Source organism: Haliotis rubra, unplaced genomic scaffold (genome assembly GCF_003918875.1).
Source record: "Haliotis rubra isolate DU_JTF1 unplaced genomic scaffold, ASM391887v1 Scf44, whole genome shotgun sequence".
Classification (NCBI taxonomy): domain Eukaryota; kingdom Metazoa; phylum Mollusca; class Gastropoda; order Lepetellida; family Haliotidae; genus Haliotis; species Haliotis rubra.
In genome coordinates, this window is record NW_025767124.1 from 566,315 (window position 1) to 586,534 (window position 20,220).

Sequence of the window (20,220 nt, forward strand, 5' to 3'; positions counted from 1 at the left end):
GAACTTGATTGTGACTGTTCTTTAAATCAACAGAGGTTGATCAGCTGCGAGAAGACATGGAAGGGATAAAGGTGCGGGGCAAGAACTGCCCTAAACCTGTCAAAAGCTGGGCTCAGTGTGGAGTCAGCAAGAAGATCATGGACGTCCTCAAGAAGTAAGTATGTGTGGATGAAGATCAGCAGGTGTAGACACCATTGCTCAAACCCAGTAAATCTGCAGCTCATTTTGGCCTTGTGTATGTATGATGGCATACTATCACAAATTTCACAATTCAGGTTTCTTGGGGCTTCCTGGCACAAACATAACATGACCTTGGGACTCTCTAGGTAACTGATTTTGTTTAAAACATGCTATTGTTCATCCGGCAGTAAATGGGTACCCGGTAGAATGAGATGGTAATGTGACTCATAGGCAACTTGGGTTTTATAGTCCTGAGTGAGATGAGAATGAAACTAGAGTGTTTAGATCTGGTGACCCAGGTAAAACTAAGTATTGTGTAGTGCTAAGCATCTATCTAAGTTGGAAGTCGGGTACTTTATAATGCTTTATGTTATATGTATTATCGCTTGGAGAAACATAACTAGCCCATCTAGATTTTTACTAGTCTCAGACAATTGGGCCTGTGGCTTTGTCCAACCCTGTCACTATAATGTTGTTAGTTATACTTGTCTGACGTCAAGTAGGGGGCGGTGGGGTAGCCTAATTGTTACAGCGTTCTCTTCCCTAAAGCTCCAAAGGCCTGGGTTTGATTCCCCACATGTGTACAATGTGTGAAGTCCCATTTCTGGTGTCTCCCGCCATGATATTGCTGGAAAATCAAGTTTATATAAGCATGATGATGCTTGTGGTATAATCTTTTATGTATGATCATATTCCATGTTCAGAAATGTGTTGCTGCTGCCCACAGGACCTGTCTTGGAGTTCTAGGGGGCATGTTTCAGTAGTGGATGATTTGGGCATTCAGAGAATGTTGGGGATTAGGCTGCTGTTTATTGCACATTATGCAACACAATTCCAATTCAATCTGTGTTTTCAGACATCAGTACGAGAAGCCCACACCTATTCAAGCCCAGGCAATCCCAGCTGTAATGTCAGGTCGGGATCTCATAGGAATTGCCAAGACCGGCAGTGGTAAAACCCTCGCCTTCCTCCTCCCTATGTTCAGACATGTGCTGGATCAAGCAGAACTGGAAGACGAAGATGGACCTATAGGTATGTTGTCATGGCAATCCAGGCCAATAATATATTAACAGTCTTAAGAATACTTGTCAGAAGATTGTGTTTTTAATATTGGTAAGTATACTTCTCAAGGGCACCTTAATGAATGCAAAGTGCTATAAGCAACAGTGCAAAACTATGAACCGAGGCTTGGTTAACCTTTCTTCGGAATCAAATGGTAAAACCTCAGCATGTTCCTGTATGAGGTGGGCCGGTGGGGTAGCCCAGTGGTTAACGCGTTTGCTTGTCATGCCGAAGACACAGGTTCGATTCCCCACATGGGTACAATGTGTGAAACCCATTTCTGGTATCCCCGATGTGATATTGCTGGAATATTGCTAAAAGTGGCATAAAAACATACTCACTCACTGACTCCTTGTATGGGGTTGTTACGAAGAATAACAGCTCGCCTATGCTTGCAGCAACATATCATATTGTAGTAGTAATAGGGCAGATAACCATGTAGCATTTAATATTGAAATCTTTGAGGTATTATTGGAAGCCATAATATGGAAATTGCACCCTATATCGTGTTTATTTTGTATGACACAGCCGTGGTAATGACCCCAACCCGTGAGCTGGCGCTACAGATCTCATCGAATGTAAGAAATTCGTCAGAACTATGGGACTGAGATGTGTGTGCGTGTACGGCGGGACAGGAATATCCGAGCAGATCGCAGAGTTGAAAAGAGGCTGCGAGATCATCGTTTGCACACCAGGGAGAATGATTGACATGCTGGCTGCAAATAATGGTGGGTACATTTGTAATCAGGTAGCTTTTGTTTTAGAGCGGCATGTCTTTATGTAGGTCTGTTTGCTCCCTATGATTCTGAAACTGGGGTAAATTGTGTTCATGTGCAATGTTTATGTAGAGATTGGAAATATACCTCTGGCACTTACATGACATGTTGATGTTAACTTCAATTTGTACAATCATTAGCTTGATTCTTTTGATAACTACTCAGTAAATGCTGTCAATAATGTAATTAGTTGTAGGACACAATAGGAAAATTAGTCAACATGTGGATCTATTGTGGCATCGAAATCATTTTGGTATGCTTACGAATCATTTGATCCCTAGAAACAAACTGTTTAGTGCATGTATGACTGTACATGTTGTTATTGGCTTCCATTGTCTGCCATGTTTTACTGGGTAGCAGTTATTAAATCCTATATCTCATCTTCACTTCAGATAGAAGTAATAAGAACAATTGTACTGATTCAGAAATAATTGTCATAAATTTCAGTCCAGCCACAAAGGCATTTACTCCATTTTGAACCCTGCTTGAAGCTATGTGATGACAGGACACATGAAATGGAATCTTTCTGGGTCTTTGTGTTATATTGCTGGAATACTGATGAAAGCAGAGTAAAATCTTACTGATTTCTACACCGTTATCCACAACAGAGCTATACCCTCTTGGTTGATTGCTACAGATTTCTCTGCACAAAACATTTTCTGACTTAGAATAAACCTGACGAGCAAAAGTCTTTGCTGTATGTTTATGTGTTACAATGGTTACCATGGTTACCATTGATTTCTTTCTATCCTCACCAGCTTCAGCCACAGATTTAGTTATCATTGAATCTAATCGTGTACCTACAGTAGGTAATAAAACACCTGATTGTCTTGCACTGTGATCAAGTTGATATGTCATGGAGGTCAAGTGACAAAACATGCTTTGACCGCTGACAGTTTCCATGAATATAAAACGTCAATGACAGAGAATAATCAGTCATCTGTTATCTGTTAAAGAATTAGACAACAGTTATATAATGGAAGCACTGAAAATCGGTTACAGGGAGTCAGACTGGAGATTAAGTTTTCTAAATGTCTGCTATGGAGATATTCAAAGGGCATTGTGAAGAGTGTGGAGACACCAGGCCCCGATTTCTCGAAACAAACTTAAGTCTGAGTTTTTACTCAAATTTGAGAAAACGTAGGAAAATGCATTTCCCAGAATGAATTGAAATCGATATGAAACTCAAACATAGTAGACAATTTGAGTTTGGTGGATAGATTACTTAAGTTGTTTTGGGCTTTTATATTTTAAAAATGCAGTTGAGTTAAACATTCAACTGTTTCAAATTGTCAAACTCAGTTTGAAATTTGAGTAAAAACTTAAGTTTGTTTCAAGAAATCGGGGCCAGAAATCTGGCCTCAGATGCGTCTTGTATGTACATTTCAAGACTACTTCCTACCCTGCATCAGGTTAAAAGTAGCCATGAGATGGAACGCTGGTTAAGAGTGTTGATTGTTGTCAGTATTTGATATAGAAATGCTGGATATATGTCCCCAATGTCCTCAAGCAAACTCGAGACTAATACATCACCTTTTTGTTTCCAGGTGTCATGGTATGATCATGATGATGATTGTTATAGCTTGTCATGCCCGTAGATGAAACATCTGTTTCTCTCTTTAGCTTCTGAACTTTAGGACAATGGTTAGGAGTTTATATATGAGATTTAACACAATATCATGTTTCAAACGCAGGTAAGTTTAATAGGGGTAGTTGTTTATAATTGTCTGAATTGCAAAGCGAAGCCATGTATTCATGTATATTGAGATATACACAGTGTTATTATTAAGAAGCTAAGAAGTTCCTGACAGAATACACCTGTATACAGCTGTAGAGTAGAGTGGACATTGTGAGAGGTTGTTAAGCCAAGTAATGTATGACTGTATAGAGTTGTGCCCCTTTCCTGGCAGAATACACCTGTTTACATAAGTGTGGAGAGTTGCATCTGGTTATGAGAAATTGTTAACCGGGTGATGTATGACTATGTTGAGTTGTGCCCCTTTGCTGTGTCAGGATCTGGTGGCTGTTGGTCACCTGGATTATGATCCTTGGCTTATCAGTGTGTGTTTAACAAAAGTGATGGGCCTCAGTTTGGGATTTCCTCCCACAGTAAACTGGCATATCAGGATACACGTATACCTCATCAGCTGCATTGGTGTAGACACAACTCTTTGTGGATCTTTGCGCACACTATGTTGTGCAGGCTTCAAAAAAGTAAATGCAATGTCATTAAAATCAGATTTTGCTCTGCTATTAATGGTATATGATATGCGTGAAGATCTGCTTAACCCACTGCATGTCACTATTTCTGTATCTGGTAACTGAACATGAACAGGCAGTTCTGAATAAAAGTATGTATAAGCTGTGCTATTTCATTAAGATGTACAAGACTGGTATCAACATCCGCAGTGTTGTGCTGTTGAGGGTATATTCAAGTTCTGTGTGGGTTCACTCTTGTTAAGACTAAGGCTTCGATAAGGCCTGACCAGACCTCCTATTGAGGGTTTATCAGATCTTGACACATACAGTATGAGATCTGATTGTAGTGACATTGAACGTAGCTGTAATACTGCTGATTATGAGATGTCATTGCTGCACTCACTCAATCCCACTCTGATAGGGTCTAGGTAGGGCTTGTGTTCCGCACATACGGTGTAATCAATTTTATTCTCTTCACTCAGGCTGCATAGCTTTGCCATACAAGACTTATATTTTAAAGGTCACATGATATCAGCGAGAGGAGAGGATCGTCAGCATCGTCAGTTGCCATGGTAACACATCACCAGGGTTGATGAATATATTGTTCATGATATTGTCGAAATCGCATTGAACAGTTTCCTTCCTGAATCTGATGAGACTCGCGTCTCTTGCATTTGTTGCGTGATTCAGGTATGGAAAAGGTAACTGATCAGACAAAGTAAAACTTTGATTTAAAAAAATGAAAATTTAACCAAAAATATTTTTGGTGAGATAATAGCAGTATTTTTGCATTCTATGATTTTAGGCACTAGTCTGAAGCCTGAGTCTTATTAAAATTATATTCTGTCAGCTGAGCAAGTAATAATCTCCTAATGACATCAAAATATACAGAAAATACTTATATCTAGATTTATGGTAACTGTCTCCCAAATTTTGGGCGCAGACTGTTTTTGAAATATATTGGTTTCTAATTAACGATATTTTTCACTTGCTTTTGAGAAATTAAATCTAGGTTACTGATAAACATCTTCCGTTACTCTGTCTGAACAAGAACCTGTTTCTTACCATGTTATTATGACTTTCATACATTTAGTGTTAAACGAACGGACACATAATCCTTTTTATTAGAAGGCATACAGTGCTTGTGTTGTATTATGTTATTGTTATTGTAAAGATTTTAATGGATTGTAATTGTTTTCTTGCTTATGTTTTTCAGGACGTGTTACCAACCTGCGTCGTTGTACGTATGTGGTTCTCGACGAGGCAGACAGGATGTTTGACATGGGATTTGAGCCTCAGGTGAGATGGATGACCTAACTATCAGGTGTTTTTAATATGTCAACATGTTATTAAAATAAGGGGGCGTTGGGGTAGCTTAGTGTTTGAAGCGTTCATCGTCGCGCTAAAGACCTGGGTTTGATTCCCTCTATGGGTACAATATCTGAAGCCAATTTCTGGTGTTGCCCAGTGTGATATTGCTGGTGTATTGCTTAAAGTGGTGTAAAACTAAACTCACTCACTCATTATTAAAGTATGTCACCACCCAGTTATAGGAAGTGGAGTATGTAGGTTAGGACATTTTGTATTTATCCAGTCCATTAAGTGGATGAACAGACGGACATACTGATTGCTATATTCTCCAGCATTATATGCAAAGCATCTGTACAAACACAGAAAAACTTTACACTTTTGATTTGTATTTTTTTAGTCATAGCTTGTGGTCAATGTGGTAAGGAGGTTTGCCAGAAAAAATGACCTTTTTGTGGCCTCATTCTTTTTCATCAGAAGTCCTCCTTGGGGTACGTATATACATATAAGCAATAAAATGTCCATTAAATACCTCGACAATGGTAAAATATTATTTCAAACAGTTTCAAAAAACTCGTTTTTGTCTTGTGAGACCACCCCAACAGGGCCCCCAGGGCCCCTACAGCCAAGAGCAGGTAACTCTGGCTGCTTACCTCGTACCTCACTTTTCATGCTGTCGTTCATACAGAACGGACGTGCGTGGTCCATCGAAGACATTCGTCATTACCAAGAGAGATGAGTGAGAAAGAGTCAAATACTGTATGTATGGTTCCTTTCTTTACGCACGGGCGTCAGATGGAATTTATTTATGACTTTTTTTCATTCATAAATTGTTGTAACTTTGTCTGCATTCTCGAACCATCTGTTTCGCTCGGTTCGTCCCTGAGGCAGGTACGCGATCGGATCGCCTCTGTCCTGCCTCAGGTGGTTGTTCATTCTGACGGACCTGACCCTTCTGAGTTTTGACTCCCCGGAAAGGCTTTTGCTCCCACTCGGGTGGCAGACACCAAATTGCGCATTTTGCCTTCAGTTCTTGCTGAAGTCGTCAATCCCCTTCTCATTGGTACCAGGTCCAGGTTCGATCTACCCGAACTGGATCGTAGGTACCTTATGGGTGAGGAAGGTCTCTACAACCCCCCAGTGGTCGACGATTGCGTCTATGCATCGGTCACCCTGGGTGGGTCTTCGGGTAGCTCTCTTGCTTCTGCCAAGCAAGGCCGCCTGCTGCCAAAATCCTCTTCATTACCACTAAAAATGCATCTCGACACTTAAATCGGGCGTGATCGCCCTTTGAGGAGCAGTATTGCAATGCTGTGCAGTGTCTCACACAAGCAAGGTCACGATCCACTTCGCAATGCTGTGCGCACATCTCTGTTTACACAGAGACAGCTGGTGGATGTGGGTGGGGTAGTGGAGGACTTGTCTTCCTCTACTCTGGCTAAGCAGTTAACGGAAGTCCAGTCCCATCTGGCACACGACTCCATTCGGTCGTCGGCGTGTCAGATGATGTCGGCTGTTTTGGGACTCCGTAGGCTATGGTTATCTGTTGTGCGTTACTCCCCCGCTACGCAACAGGCACTACTGGCTGCCTTACCGGATGGGTTCGACCCTGTTTCCCGGTGCAGCAATGGTACCGTAGTCCGGGAGGCCGCTGAGGCTGTGTCTACCTTTAAAGATTCTACCCTTATTGGCCCTCAGTCCTTGCATCCCTGCTTATCCTTCTGCCCGGCGAAGGAGCCTGTCAAGTGGTCTCAGCCCTTGAGGTCGCGGAAAGGCAAGTGTAAGGGTAGGGGCAAGGCTGCGGCGCTCCAGCAGCCTTTTCCGAGGAAAGGGAAGTCGGCCCCGGCTTCCCAGTCGTAAATCCTCTGGAGCCCTTTGTGGACTCAGACCAAGCAGTCACAACACTGCTGACATCTGGGATCCATTGCCTCATGCCTGACATCCCTGTGGGTGGCCGACTATCTCTATTCCTGTTGGAATGGGAGAAAGTCACTTCGAATCCGAGGGTCCTGTCCACAATCTGGGAAGGCCACATGCCCTTTTCCGGGATCCGTTGCACTCCGGTGCCGGTTGCCCAGGACAAAAAGCAGAGATGCTCCGTGCCGAGGTCCAGTCATTACTGGACAAGGCAGCCATCAAGGTGGTTCCAGCGGAACAGGAAGTAGCGGGTTACTACTCGACTTATTTCCTTTATACCAAAAGGACGGAGGGTTCAGACCTATTCTAAATCTAAGGGGTCTGAATGACATGATAGAGGTACCGTCCTTCAAGATGGAGACACTGTGCTCAGTGATCTCATCTGTGGAGAAGGGAGATTGGCTCACGTCAATCGACCTCAAAGACACATACCTTCATGTCCCAATGCACCCCGATTTCAGGAAATACCTAAGGTTTTCCTTCGACAGGAAGTGCTATCAGTTTCACGTGCTCCCCTTCTGCATCTCCATGGCGCCAAGGGTGTTCACCAAACTAATGCTAATTCCAGCGCAGGTTGCCAGGTCACAGGTCAAGTGTTGTCACCTGTACCTAGACGACTGGCTTCTACGAGCGCTTGCCACTCACTTGAGTCGAGTTGCGACCTTTCTGTGATGAGTATACTCACCAAGTTGGGCTGGATTATCAATCTCAAGAAGTCAGAACTGGTTCCCACACAGGATCTGTTGTTCTTGGGGGCGAGATTCGAGACAGGGAGAGGCATAGCTCCCTGTCTCGGAGTTCAGAGAGTTGTGTTACAATTTCTCGAGTTCCCCAGGGCCTCACCTCGGACTTGGCTCCAGTTGCTAGGCAAAATGGCGGCGACAGTGGACATCATTTGGCGGGCACGGTTGAGTATGCCACCCATCCAGCACGCGTTAGCTCTAATGTGGTCTCACTCACAGAGTTACGAGATGATTCTCCAGACTCCGGAGTGGCTGATTCCTCATTTGCGGTGGTGGACATTTGCAGGGTATTTATCCAGGGGAATCGCCTTGGATATCCCTACGCCAGAACACTTGATTCAAACAGATGCCTCACTCACAGGGTGGGAGGTGTTCTGGGGCGACCTCAGAACCTCGGAGCTAGAATTGAGAGCAGTCCGGTCAGTGTTCTAACCCTTCCTGCAAACGGCGATGACCTATATCCTGAAGCAGGGCGGTATGGTTTCTCTGACACTCCTGCTGGAGGCATGGCAGTTTCTGCTATGGTGAGACCAGTTCGACATACGGGTGATGCCTGTTTATCTCCCCGGGGTGGACAATGTTTGAGCAGATGCGCTCTCTCGACGTGTTCTAGCCCCACACGAGTGGATGCTCAGTGGGGAGATATTCAGGATTATCTCCCGGTTTTTCGGGTCGTTCCAGGTGGATCTGTTGGCCTCTGTGGTGACAAACCAGATTCCGGTGTTTTGCTCTCGGATACCGGATCCGGGAGCCATTGCCTCCGTGCGAGCGGAATTCCTGCACCAGTTCTGCGGACACAATTCTGACTTCGCGGAGGGATTCGATAAACGTTCAGTATGAGGATAGATGGGCCTGTTATACGCACTGGTGTGTCGGCAGAGGGATTGTCGATCCCTTTACTTCAACTGTAGTTGAAGTACTGAAGTTCCTACAGTCTCGGTTAGAGGCCAGCCTATCTGCGTCTACTATCCGGGGCTACTCCACGGCAATCTCTGCCTTCCATGTACCTGCCGACGGTGCTCTCTTAGGCAGCACCCTCTTGCACAGCGCTTTTTAGCAGCCGTGGACAGAATCCGTCCGACTGTCCGGCGGATTAGTCCCCCGTGGGACTTGTCAATCGTTCTTGATTGGATGTCTGGTCCTCTCTTTTACGATCTATTGTCTCTCTCCCTCCAGCTGTTAAGCTGGAAGGCAGCCTTTCTTGTGGCGGTAACGTCTGGTAGGCGGGTTGGCGACATACAGGCGATGTCAGCAGATCCTGCTCTGACTGTCTTTCATAAAGACGGGGCGGTGGGGTAGCCTAGTGGTTAAAGCGTTGGCTCGTCACGCCGAAGACCCAGGTTCGATTCCCCACATGGGCACAATGTGTTAAGCCCATTTCTGGTGTCCCCCGCCGTGATATTGCTGGAATATTGCTAAAAGCGGCGTAAAACTAAAACTCAGAGTCATTATTCGGTTGCCAGATTCTTACCGTCCTAAGATTTGCAGGCTCCTTTCACATAACAGCGCCTATTGAACTACCAGCTTTCACTCAGCCTTCACCATCCGGTACCTCTCTTTGACGTGCTCACGTCTTAGATGTCCGTAAGACTCTCAAGGCTTATATCAACGAACAGCTGCTATCCGGAAGGATGAGCAACTGTTCTGCTGTTATGGCGGTGGTAAGGCTGGTCTACCGGCGAACAAGTAGACTATTTCTAGGTGGCTTGTCTCTGCCATTTGTATGGGCTATATTAACAAGGGGTTAACTCCACCTGAAGGGTTAAAAGCTCATTCGGTTAGGGCAGTTTATCTCCTGTTTATCTCCCCGGGGTGGACAATGTTTGAGCAGATGCGCTCTCTCGACGTGTTCTAGCCCCACACGAGTGGATGCTCAGTGGGGAGATATTCAGGATTATCTCCCGGTTTTTCGGGTCGTTCCAGGTGGATCTGTTGGCCTCTGTGGTGACAAACCAGATTCCGGTGTTTTGCTCTCGGATACCGGATCCGGGAGCCATTGCCTCCGTGCGAGCGGAATTCCTGCACCAGTTCTGCGGACACAATTCTGACTTCGCGGAGGGATTCGATAAACGTTCAGTATGAGGATAGATGGGCCTGTTATACGCACTGGTGTGTCGGCAGAGGGATTGTCGATCCCTTTACTTCAACTGTAGTTGAAGTACTGAAGTTCCTACAGTCTCGGTTAGAGGCCAGCCTATCTGCGTCTACTATCCGGGGCTACTCCACGGCAATCTCTGCCTTCCATGTACCTGCCGACGGTGCTCTCTTAGGCAGCACCCTCTTGCACAGCGCTTTTTAGCAGCCGTGGACAGAATCCGTCCGACTGTCCGGCGGATTAGTCCCCCGTGGGACTTGTCAATCGTTCTTGATTGGATGTCTGGTCCTCTCTTTTACGATCTATTGTCTCTCTCCCTCCAGCTGTTAAGCTGGAAGGCAGCCTTTCTTGTGGCGGTAACGTCTGGTAGGCGGGTTGGCGACATACAGGCGATGTCAGCAGATCCTGCTCTGACTGTCTTTCATAAAGACGGGTCGGTGGGGTAGCCTAGTGGTTAAAGCGTTGGCTCGTCACGCCGAAGACCCAGGTTCGATTCCCCACATGGGCACAATGTGTTAAGCCCATTTCTGGTGTCCCCCGCCGTGATATTGCTGGAATATTGCTAAAAGCGGCGTAAAACTAAAACTCAGAGTCATTATTCGGTTGCCAGATTCTTACCGTCCTAAGATTTGCAGGCTCCTTTCACATAACAGCGCCTATTGAACTACCAGCTTTCACTCAGCCTTCACCATCCGGTACCTCTCTTTGACGTGCTCACGTCTTAGATGTCCGTAAGACTCTCAAGGCTTATATCAAACGAACAGCTGCTATCCGGAAGGATGAGCAACTGTTCTGCTGTTATGGCGGTGGTAAGGCTGGTCTACCGGCGAACAAGTAGACTATTTCTAGGTGGCTTGTCTCTGCCATTTGTATGGGCTATATTAACAAGGGGTTAACTCCACCTGAAGGGTTAAAAGCTCATTCGGTTAGGGCAGTGGCCACATCAAAGGCGTATGCCGCGGCCCTGCCCATTGAGGAGATCTGCTCAGCAGCTATTTGGAGCCGGCCGAGTACGTTCATCTGCCATTACCAACTGGACAAACACTCACGGGAGCGTGCTCAGTTTGGCTAGACAGTTCTCCACAGTGGGCAGAGTCGTGACTCTCTAGCCTAATGAGCTTTTGAGGTTACACTTGTTTCACTCCCTGGTGGTGGGTTACGAAAATCCCCCAATTTTTATGGTGGTGGTATTTTATTGGTGGTGGTTTGTACCTGTTTTATTGGCTATAGCATTTATTATACGTTCTATCCACCTTTTCTATCCCTGGCACCACGCTTCGCTGGTTTGGGTATATGTGTGGAATATGTTTGGGCTTGATCCATACATCCCTCCCCATTTCGATGGTCGGGGGATGGGACTTAGGTCAATCACATGAATTAGCCAATCGCATAAAAGCTAGGCTCCTCTTGCCCTAATCTTGCCAAGCCCACGCCTGATTGACATCAGCGGTCCGGTGACTCGGTAGGTGTGTTTTCTCTCTATCTCGGCTGCGGTTGTGCCTTCGATTGAACACGGGTTATGGGGGGCCAGACAGAATGCCGCTCCTGACTCACAGTCTTTGGGAGTCTGTCTTATGCTCATATGTACCCTAAGGAGGACTTCTTCTGAAAAAGAATTATACAAACCCGTAGAGGTTATGAATTCTTTGAAGAAAGTCCTCCCTGGGGTACGGCCACCCGCCTCCCCACTTTCTGTCTGTATCGATACGTTCAGCATGAAAAGTGAGGTACGAGGTAAGCAGCCAGAGTTACCTGCTCTTGGCTGTAGGGGGCCCTGTGGGGCCTTGTAGGGGTGGTCTTACAAGACAAAAACGAGTTTTTTGTTTTGTAAAATATTTTATTTTAAATTTAAATGGACAGTTTAATGCTTATATGTATATATGTACCCCAGGGAGGACTTTCTTCAAAGAATTCATAATCTCTACAGGTTTGTATAACTTGGTGGATACAGTTGATGCAGTAGAAACACATCAGCATTTTATTACCCACGTGGTCAACGTATGGGTAGTTGCATACTAATCTTGTACCTCACACGAGTGTCGTATTGTGTTGACCTGTGTCGTATCACGTTGACCTGTGTCGTAACGACTTGACCCAAGATTCTAAGGATTTGATTGGATAACCGATGACCTCTCAATTAGATCATGTTGTGATGGAACTACTTTCTTATTCATTACAAACACGTGAATTCATTCATTCTACAACTTTTACTACGTCAATTAAGCTAGACGTTTTAAGGTTATAATACTTCAGGGCAAAAGCGTACTTTTTATTACACTATATATGGTGGTAGAGCAAACTGTATTTCTTTTCTAAGATGCCAAATTTAATACTATCAAAGGTTAATTACGATTAATCTCAGGCAGAAAACAAACAGAAAAACCACAGTGTCGGTGACCTAAATTAACTCGCTCAGGGCTAACTGAAGTGCTGTTCTATTGACATGTCGCCCCCTATGTTAAGACGCACGTTACCAGAAAAACAAATGATAAACAGTTTGATGACGGTTTACATTTGGATTAAATATCCTTTTAAATTATTTTAATTACATCTGTGAATAACGTAAACCAAATGGGGCAATATGAACGTCGTATTTCTACTACCAACGTCAGTGCATCCAGATGAAGCTGACTAGTCACGCCACATTCCACGGATGCATTGTGGGAATGTAAACATTGCGAACGTTGCTGTGTCGCTGTTAAATTGTCGAACTGTCGAACTGAGACATTTTATCCATCAAAAAACATAAACTTAATGTTTCTACCAGTGACATTAGCCGAGTGAAGCAACTGCAAACCAAGAAGCGGGTTCTACGGAGTAGTTTACTGCCGGGGAAAGTACTAGGCGATGACAACTGACATGCATGACGTGGGTAATAAATAAATACCACACTCGGTCTCATTACATACAAATTATACGAAACTTGTGACCTTCCTATGGTATCTGACCGAGCGAAAGTATAACTCACCTAACATTTCTGAAAGGTGGATACATAATGTCCTACTTTGACTATATGTGAATAGATTGATGAGATATTTGGGCTTTTATCAATTGCTGCATGTTTCCTTGAAGGTGATGAGAATAATGGACAACATTCGACCAGATCGTCAGACTGTAATGTTTTCGGCCACCTTCCCACGACAGATGGAGGCCTTGGCAAGAAGAATTCTAAACAAACCGACAGAAGTTCAGGTCGGAGGTCGCAGTGTGGTGTGCAAAGACGTTGAACAACATGTAGTAAGTGTTCAGATTTTACTTTATTTTCCTTGACCACATTGACTTTCTTAGTCATGTTGGTTCCAAATGGGCCTTTTCAGCTGATATCATGTCAAGTCATCCTTTGGTTTCAGTAGCATTGCTGTCAAAAATGCCATAATGGATTCAGCCAAAATCAGAACACTGAACAGTACCTGATACTCTCAGCAGTGGACAAGTCCATTGTTCTCACCCCAAAACCAGTTCATGTTGTAGTTACTATGTATGCTCAGTATTCTCTATGCATCAAACTGAATTGCATCTTAAACAGTTCCAATCCAGAAAATAAAGAAAATTGTCCAATTTTTGAGTCAAGGAACTAGTTAAGTGCACTGTACAATGGACTCAATCTTGGATAGCATTCTGTAATCTGATTTGGTTATTGGTTAGGGTCTTATGTATACAGAAAACATACCAAGGTAGATATCTGTAGTATGCGAGCTGACAACGACCCCTTCAGCATTACTATTTCACAGAATGAGGGGCAGTGGGGTAGCCCTGTGGTTAAAGCATTTTCTCGTCACACCGAAGACCATGGTTCTGATGTGTGAAGCCCATTTCTGGTGTTCCCCGCCACGATATTGCTGGAATATTGCTAAAACCATACTCACTCACTCACACAAGTCCATGTCTGGTGTGCCCTGCTCTGATATTGCTGGAATTGTGCTAAAAGTGATGTAAACCATACTCACTAACTCAGTTCTTGGAAGATGATGAAGTAATCGTCTGTTTGTTATACTTCAGATTATCCTGGAGGATGACAAGAAGTTCTTGAAACTGCTGGAGCTGCTGGGCATCTATCAGGAACACGGCAGTGTCCTGGTGTTTGTGGACAAGCAGGAAAATGCAGATGAGCTGATGAAGGAGTTGATGCGGCACTCCTACCCATGTCTGTCTCTACACGGCGGCATCGACCAGTATGATAGGGACAGCACTATCCTGGACTTCAAGAACGGGAACATCAAGCTTCTGGTAGGCTGGTCCTTTAGGATCTTTCTTCTGTAATGCCATGAATGTATTTGATCTGATGAATGCCTAACCCCTGTGTCCCACTGTGTGTTCTGTTGAATTTTGGTAATTGTTTTATGTGGTGACTGTTTATGTGGAATGCTTCCAAAATGTTCAAGGGGTTTTAATGTTATTTTAGGGATTCAAAAGCTCTCTACATTTTTCTTAGGGATATGAGTGAGTGAGTGAGTGACTTTAGTTTTACGTCGCACTCAGCAATATTCCAGCTATATGGCTGCAGTCTGTAAATAATCAAGTCTGGACCAGACAATCCAGTGATCAACAGCATGAGCATCCATCTGCTCAATTGGGATACGATGACATGTGTCAACCAAGTCAGCGAGCCTGACCACCCGATCCCATTAGTCGCCTCTTATGACAAGCATGGGTTACTGAAGGTCAATATTCTAACATAGGGATATGAATGCCTTGATATTTTCATATATGCCTTTTAACGATTCTCAGTGCAGATTCAACTGTTTTAGTGATATGTTAGTTACATCATACATCTTCCACACCAATCTGCAGAACTCACAGTAAGATTCATTCTTATGGGATCCATTTGGCAGGCTGTTTTAGACCTGAATGGCTTCATTTAAGTGGGAAATTTTCCGTTTTGAATTTTGTTGTAATCTTGGGTGATGTTTAGTTTCAATGAATTTTTTAATAGAAACATATTTCATTAGCAATTTTGAAGATACTCCTGCCATGGCCATTAGATGTCTTATATATTGAAAGTCAGCATATTAGTCATTGTAGACAAAATGAATGGCTCAACACATTGTGCTTATTGACACATCTCCACATCTTTGTGTGAGTTACGTTTGCAATGATTAACACTTACTTTTGCATGCATGCTTATCTTTCTGTTGCATTGTTTGTATCCGTGATTTATGTTGTTTGTGTTCCACTTGTTTCAGGTTGCAACGTCTGTGGCAGCGAGAGGCCTGGATGTCAAGCAGCTCATTCTGGTCATCAACTACGACGTTCCAAACCACTACGAGGATTATGTGCACAGATGCGGGTAACTTGTTTTTGTATCATATACCCATGTAAACTACTGATTTGTTTTAAGATTAATGCAAGATAAGAGGGTTTATAATAAATATAGAGCGTCATACTAGTGATTTGGGTGTTTTGTATTGAATGAGAAGATGTCATGGGAGCAGAGAAACGACGTTGAAGAGAACTCGTTGTTTCTCTGCTCCCATGACATCTTCTCGTTCAATACAAAACATCCAAATGCACTAGTGTGACGTTCTATATATGTATTGAATTATTTGTATTGTCATGAAGTTGTACATGGAATAGGGGTGATATAATTTCTTGTTGAAAGGTATATAGTTCATTCAAATTCTTAGTAATCCTAACTTGTTGTAAAAATTGGTTGGTATGGCTATAATGATGTCATGATATCAGCTGTGTATAGATTATAGTGTGTTACATCTTTGAACTATTTTTGCAGGGTGTTAAACATTCCAACAGTGTATCTTGCAATCAAGGAATTTGTTTCTGTATTGTTAACAAAACCATGTCGTTTCTATTCAGCCGGACAGGTAGAGCAGGCAACAAAGGTTTTGCCTACACATTCTTTACTCCTGAGCAGGAGAGGTATGCAGTGGACATAATCAAGGCCCTTGAGCTGTCTAACGCTCCAGTACCTCAAGACCTGGTACAGATGTGGAATGACTACAAGGAGAGAGCTAAGGCTGTAAGTTGTGTGCTGGGTGTAACAACACTTTGGACAGTCTCGTTACATCAGCATTAGTATCCCAAACAAGCTGAATTAGACATTCTGGTGATTTCAACAATTACATTGCTCATGCTATATCGAGGAAGTATGTTTGCGATCAGATGCACAAGCAGTTTCATCGGTAGGGCGGATGCCCAGTCGCTGTCATGAGAAGTTTTATTGACAATGGAAATCAGGAAGTTAAAGGGCAAGTGTACACGAAAATGAACCTTTATGTCTTGCACTTTTTCATCATTAAAAGTGTCTATCAAGTAGTTTTATATCCAAACCCGTACATATATCAGAAGTAACTAATTTATTTTTTGCATTATATCAATTCATATTTTCAACATTTACCGAGAGTTCTATGTCCACAATAAACACACCATGGCTTATGTCCCTTGGAAATGATGTCATTGGTGCCCTACTGATAAACGAATGACGTCGTTAGACCTTATTAGACCCATCTCACGTGGTGCAGGTTTTGGTGTGGTTCTTGTGTCTCGATGGGCAGGCTACTGTTTTAATCCACCTGTTGCCTGGCCGTCAGTTGGCTATGCAGTCAGTTCTACACTGTAATGAAGTTGCAGTTTGAAAAAATCGTATACATTGTACTAAAAGTGTTACCATGTAACCAAATTGTATAACATTCGCCTTTCCAACAGTATCTTTTTTCATAAAAACTAAAACGTATATGCACTACATCTACCTTGCCATTGGTGAATGTGCCAGCATTCTACGTTTGTTACTAAAATTCCTACATAAATCATACTATATGTCTTCTTCCACCTTCACTTTGATATCGATACCATATCCAAATACATCACGAAGATAAATGCAATTTGAAATTCGTTTTCTATGATATCATTCGCTCATTGTAGATAAAATATACTGAAAATTACATGCATCGTATATCTCGCCAGTTTTGACACATTACTAAATCACCATTCACTGCGTTTTGCGTAATTTATAGTATGCCTTAATTCAAATGTCAAATTTACTGGGAGATTTGAAATTAGAAGAAAAAGACGTATCATTGTGATCAGCGGTAGTGTTGTTGTTGTTGTTGTATGATCGAATCACCAATGCTCATTCTGAAACATTATCGATGAACCGAGAATCGCTGAGAATGTTATGGAAAATACGCAAACACAATTAACGTCAAAGTTAATTTTCAGCCATAGTACAGAGCGTTTATAAATTCACGTCACATGTATGTCGGTTATGTTTCACCCATAAAATCAATTGTATAATTCAACACCATCTTCCTTACACAAATCCCTGAATTCCTCATACAGATCAAAATAAACTGACAAATGGACTTTGTCACCAATTCGAAGTGTTTCAGTGAAATGGAACGAAATATAGCAGATGCTCCGCTAGGAAAGGACCACTTGTTTGAAATGTAAACAAAGCCAATCTCAGATTTTAAACAGTGTATCAATTTGCCTACTTGTTGCATACACTTACTCATTAGTTTTAGAACATGCATGGGAAAGGTATCGTAGCAAGCCATAGTTATGTAAAATAGGTGTATTCCAATGATTTTCTAGATTCATCACAACATGTTACAGGTTCTGAAAGAATGACGCCATGACTGACACAACCTTACGCACAACGATGACGGTACTTCTCTTAATTTCTGACTATTTTCCTTGGTCACAATGAAAACAAAAAGGAAATAACAACCAGCAGACTGACAGAATTTTCGGACTACTTACATGTCACATTTATGCACATACGTTGCTTGAAACAACGAAAAATTCCTTCGAAAACTCCGGCTTACTCGTGTCAGTGAAGACGCCATTTTGAAAAAGTCTCTTCCCGATAGTGATGTCATACAGACGTCAACTTTGTTATACCGGTACATATTTGGTATTTTCATTGAGGTGAGGTTATGGATGAAAATACACACGATCAATCTGTCCTGCTGCTTACATTTTCACACGATCAATCTGTCCTGCTGCTTACATTTTCTGTTCTTATGCTTTTTCGTATTTTCACAAACCGTTTTCACGTGATTAATTTCAGTATTATTATCTTTTGATTTGGGACTAGACAGGAGACCAGTTTAAAATCAAGTGGCACCATTACGTCATAATCAAAGGGCGGTAACTCTGGCCTGTTTAGCTCGGCAAACAAAGGCCTCATATTGGCATAACATTTCAGCACTTATTTTGAGGGTTATGCTTACATTGTAAGAAAAATGAGTCTATATTTTTAACATTGGTATTAACTAATTAAAACAGTTCACTTTAATTCACATAAGAATAAATGTGATTTATCTGTGTACACTTCCCCTTTAAGTTATATAAAAAGCAAACAAACATCAATATTATTTACCTGAGATTGTTAATACCAATTCAGATGCAAAATCAATTGCCTTTATAACATAAAATAGCAAGCAAAAATTCAGTAAGATCAGTCATCTGCTGGTGACAGGCAATATATAAATAGGAAGCCACGTGATCTCAACACTCTATCGCAGTGCGGAGCGAAAAGTATGGCTCATCGTTGAAAACCCATAAAAATCCCTCGATGTGGCGAGTGGCAACAGTTTCGCCGATACGATGTCATCAATGCTATTTTGTAGGAAACACTTGATATTTTTGTGTGAAATAGAAGAATATATCTTTTATCACTCAAGGTTAGTAAAATAATTACTTTAAATGATATGACAGATAAAAATTATATTTTTGTCTTACATCATCGAAAACCCCTGACACGGGGATATATGACAATGAGGTCGGAGGTGTTTATATTGTTAATGTAATGTTAAGGTGATGTGCTGACACATCAAGTATGATCATTTTAGGAGAATCCTTGATTTAGACTTTGACCAGCAGGTTTGGTCAGTGATAAGGGTGGCATGTCGGCTCACCTTAGTCTTACAGTCCCTGAACTGCACTATATTCCCTACTGCCTAGCCCTTCCTGTAATGATAAAGCCCTAAATGAAGCAAGGCAAGATTTCCTCCGATCTCACTGGGGCTTCTTTTCAATTTAAATGGGATTATTTGTTTCTATGAAAATTATATATATTAAGAGACTAAGTGTTAGTGTACTGTTCGCCCATACAATATCTCCCGGATGATAAAGTAAAATAAATGTAAGGTGAAATATATATTCCAACAGTTTTTGTATTATATTCAGATGGCTTATAAATTTCACCGCTTTCTGGAAGGGGAGACATTTGGCCCCATTGGACACATGCTTTAATATCGGGTACGCTTTAACTAAATCACCGGTAGGGGAACGTGTACACTGCACAGCTGACTGCTATTTCCAGCTGTATGACAATTACACACAGTAATCTTAATACCTGCATATAAGGCAATGCCTAACAAAACAAACTAGAACTGAATAGGTAAATAATCTTTCTAGCGATGTTTAATTGCAAATTTGACGCCTTTTGGTCTTCTTTTTGTATGTTCGCTCACGCCAGCTTACGTCAGCCACAAATCACAATGTTGACACAAGTATAATCCCACTCTCTCTCTGGTTGTTTTAGTAAACACGATTAAATTATGGCGGCTAGCTTTGATCATTGCATGTCTATCGGTTGTGAAAACTTTGTGATGGATACCATCACTCAGGTGTTTGAAATGCGCGAAAAAACAACTGCGCGAACAGGCCTTTTGTGAACTTTCCGCGAAAATTGCACCCCGCGAAAATATATACGATTACAGTAAATGTGATTTATTCGTGTACACTTCCCCTTTAAGTTATATAAAAAGCAAACAAACATCAATATTATTTACCTGAGATTGTTAATACCAATTCAGATGCAAAATCAATTGCCATTATAACATAAAATAGCAAGCGAAAATTCAGTAAGATCAGTCGTCTGCTGGTGACAGGCAATATATAAATAGGAAGCCACGTGATCTCAACACTCCGTCGCAGTGCGGAGCGAAAAGTATGGCTCATCGTCGAAAACCCATAA

General features: G+C 42.4%; 1 protein-coding gene across 1 annotated transcript in view; it reads left to right on the forward strand.

Annotated features, from left to right (window-relative positions):
- The window catches only part of LOC124289322 (probable ATP-dependent RNA helicase DDX46), a 41,231-nt gene that overhangs the window by 13,956 nt on the left and 7,055 nt on the right, over positions 1–20,220 (forward strand). The window contains 9 exon segments of the mRNA XM_046725934.1: positions 34–154; positions 1,037–1,212; positions 1,771–1,809; positions 1,812–1,970; positions 5,434–5,516; positions 13,353–13,517; positions 14,280–14,507; positions 15,464–15,567; positions 16,092–16,254. Coding sequence (XP_046581890.1) covers positions 34–154; positions 1,037–1,212; positions 1,771–1,809; positions 1,812–1,970; positions 5,434–5,516; positions 13,353–13,517; positions 14,280–14,507; positions 15,464–15,567; positions 16,092–16,254 — 1,238 coding nt within the window.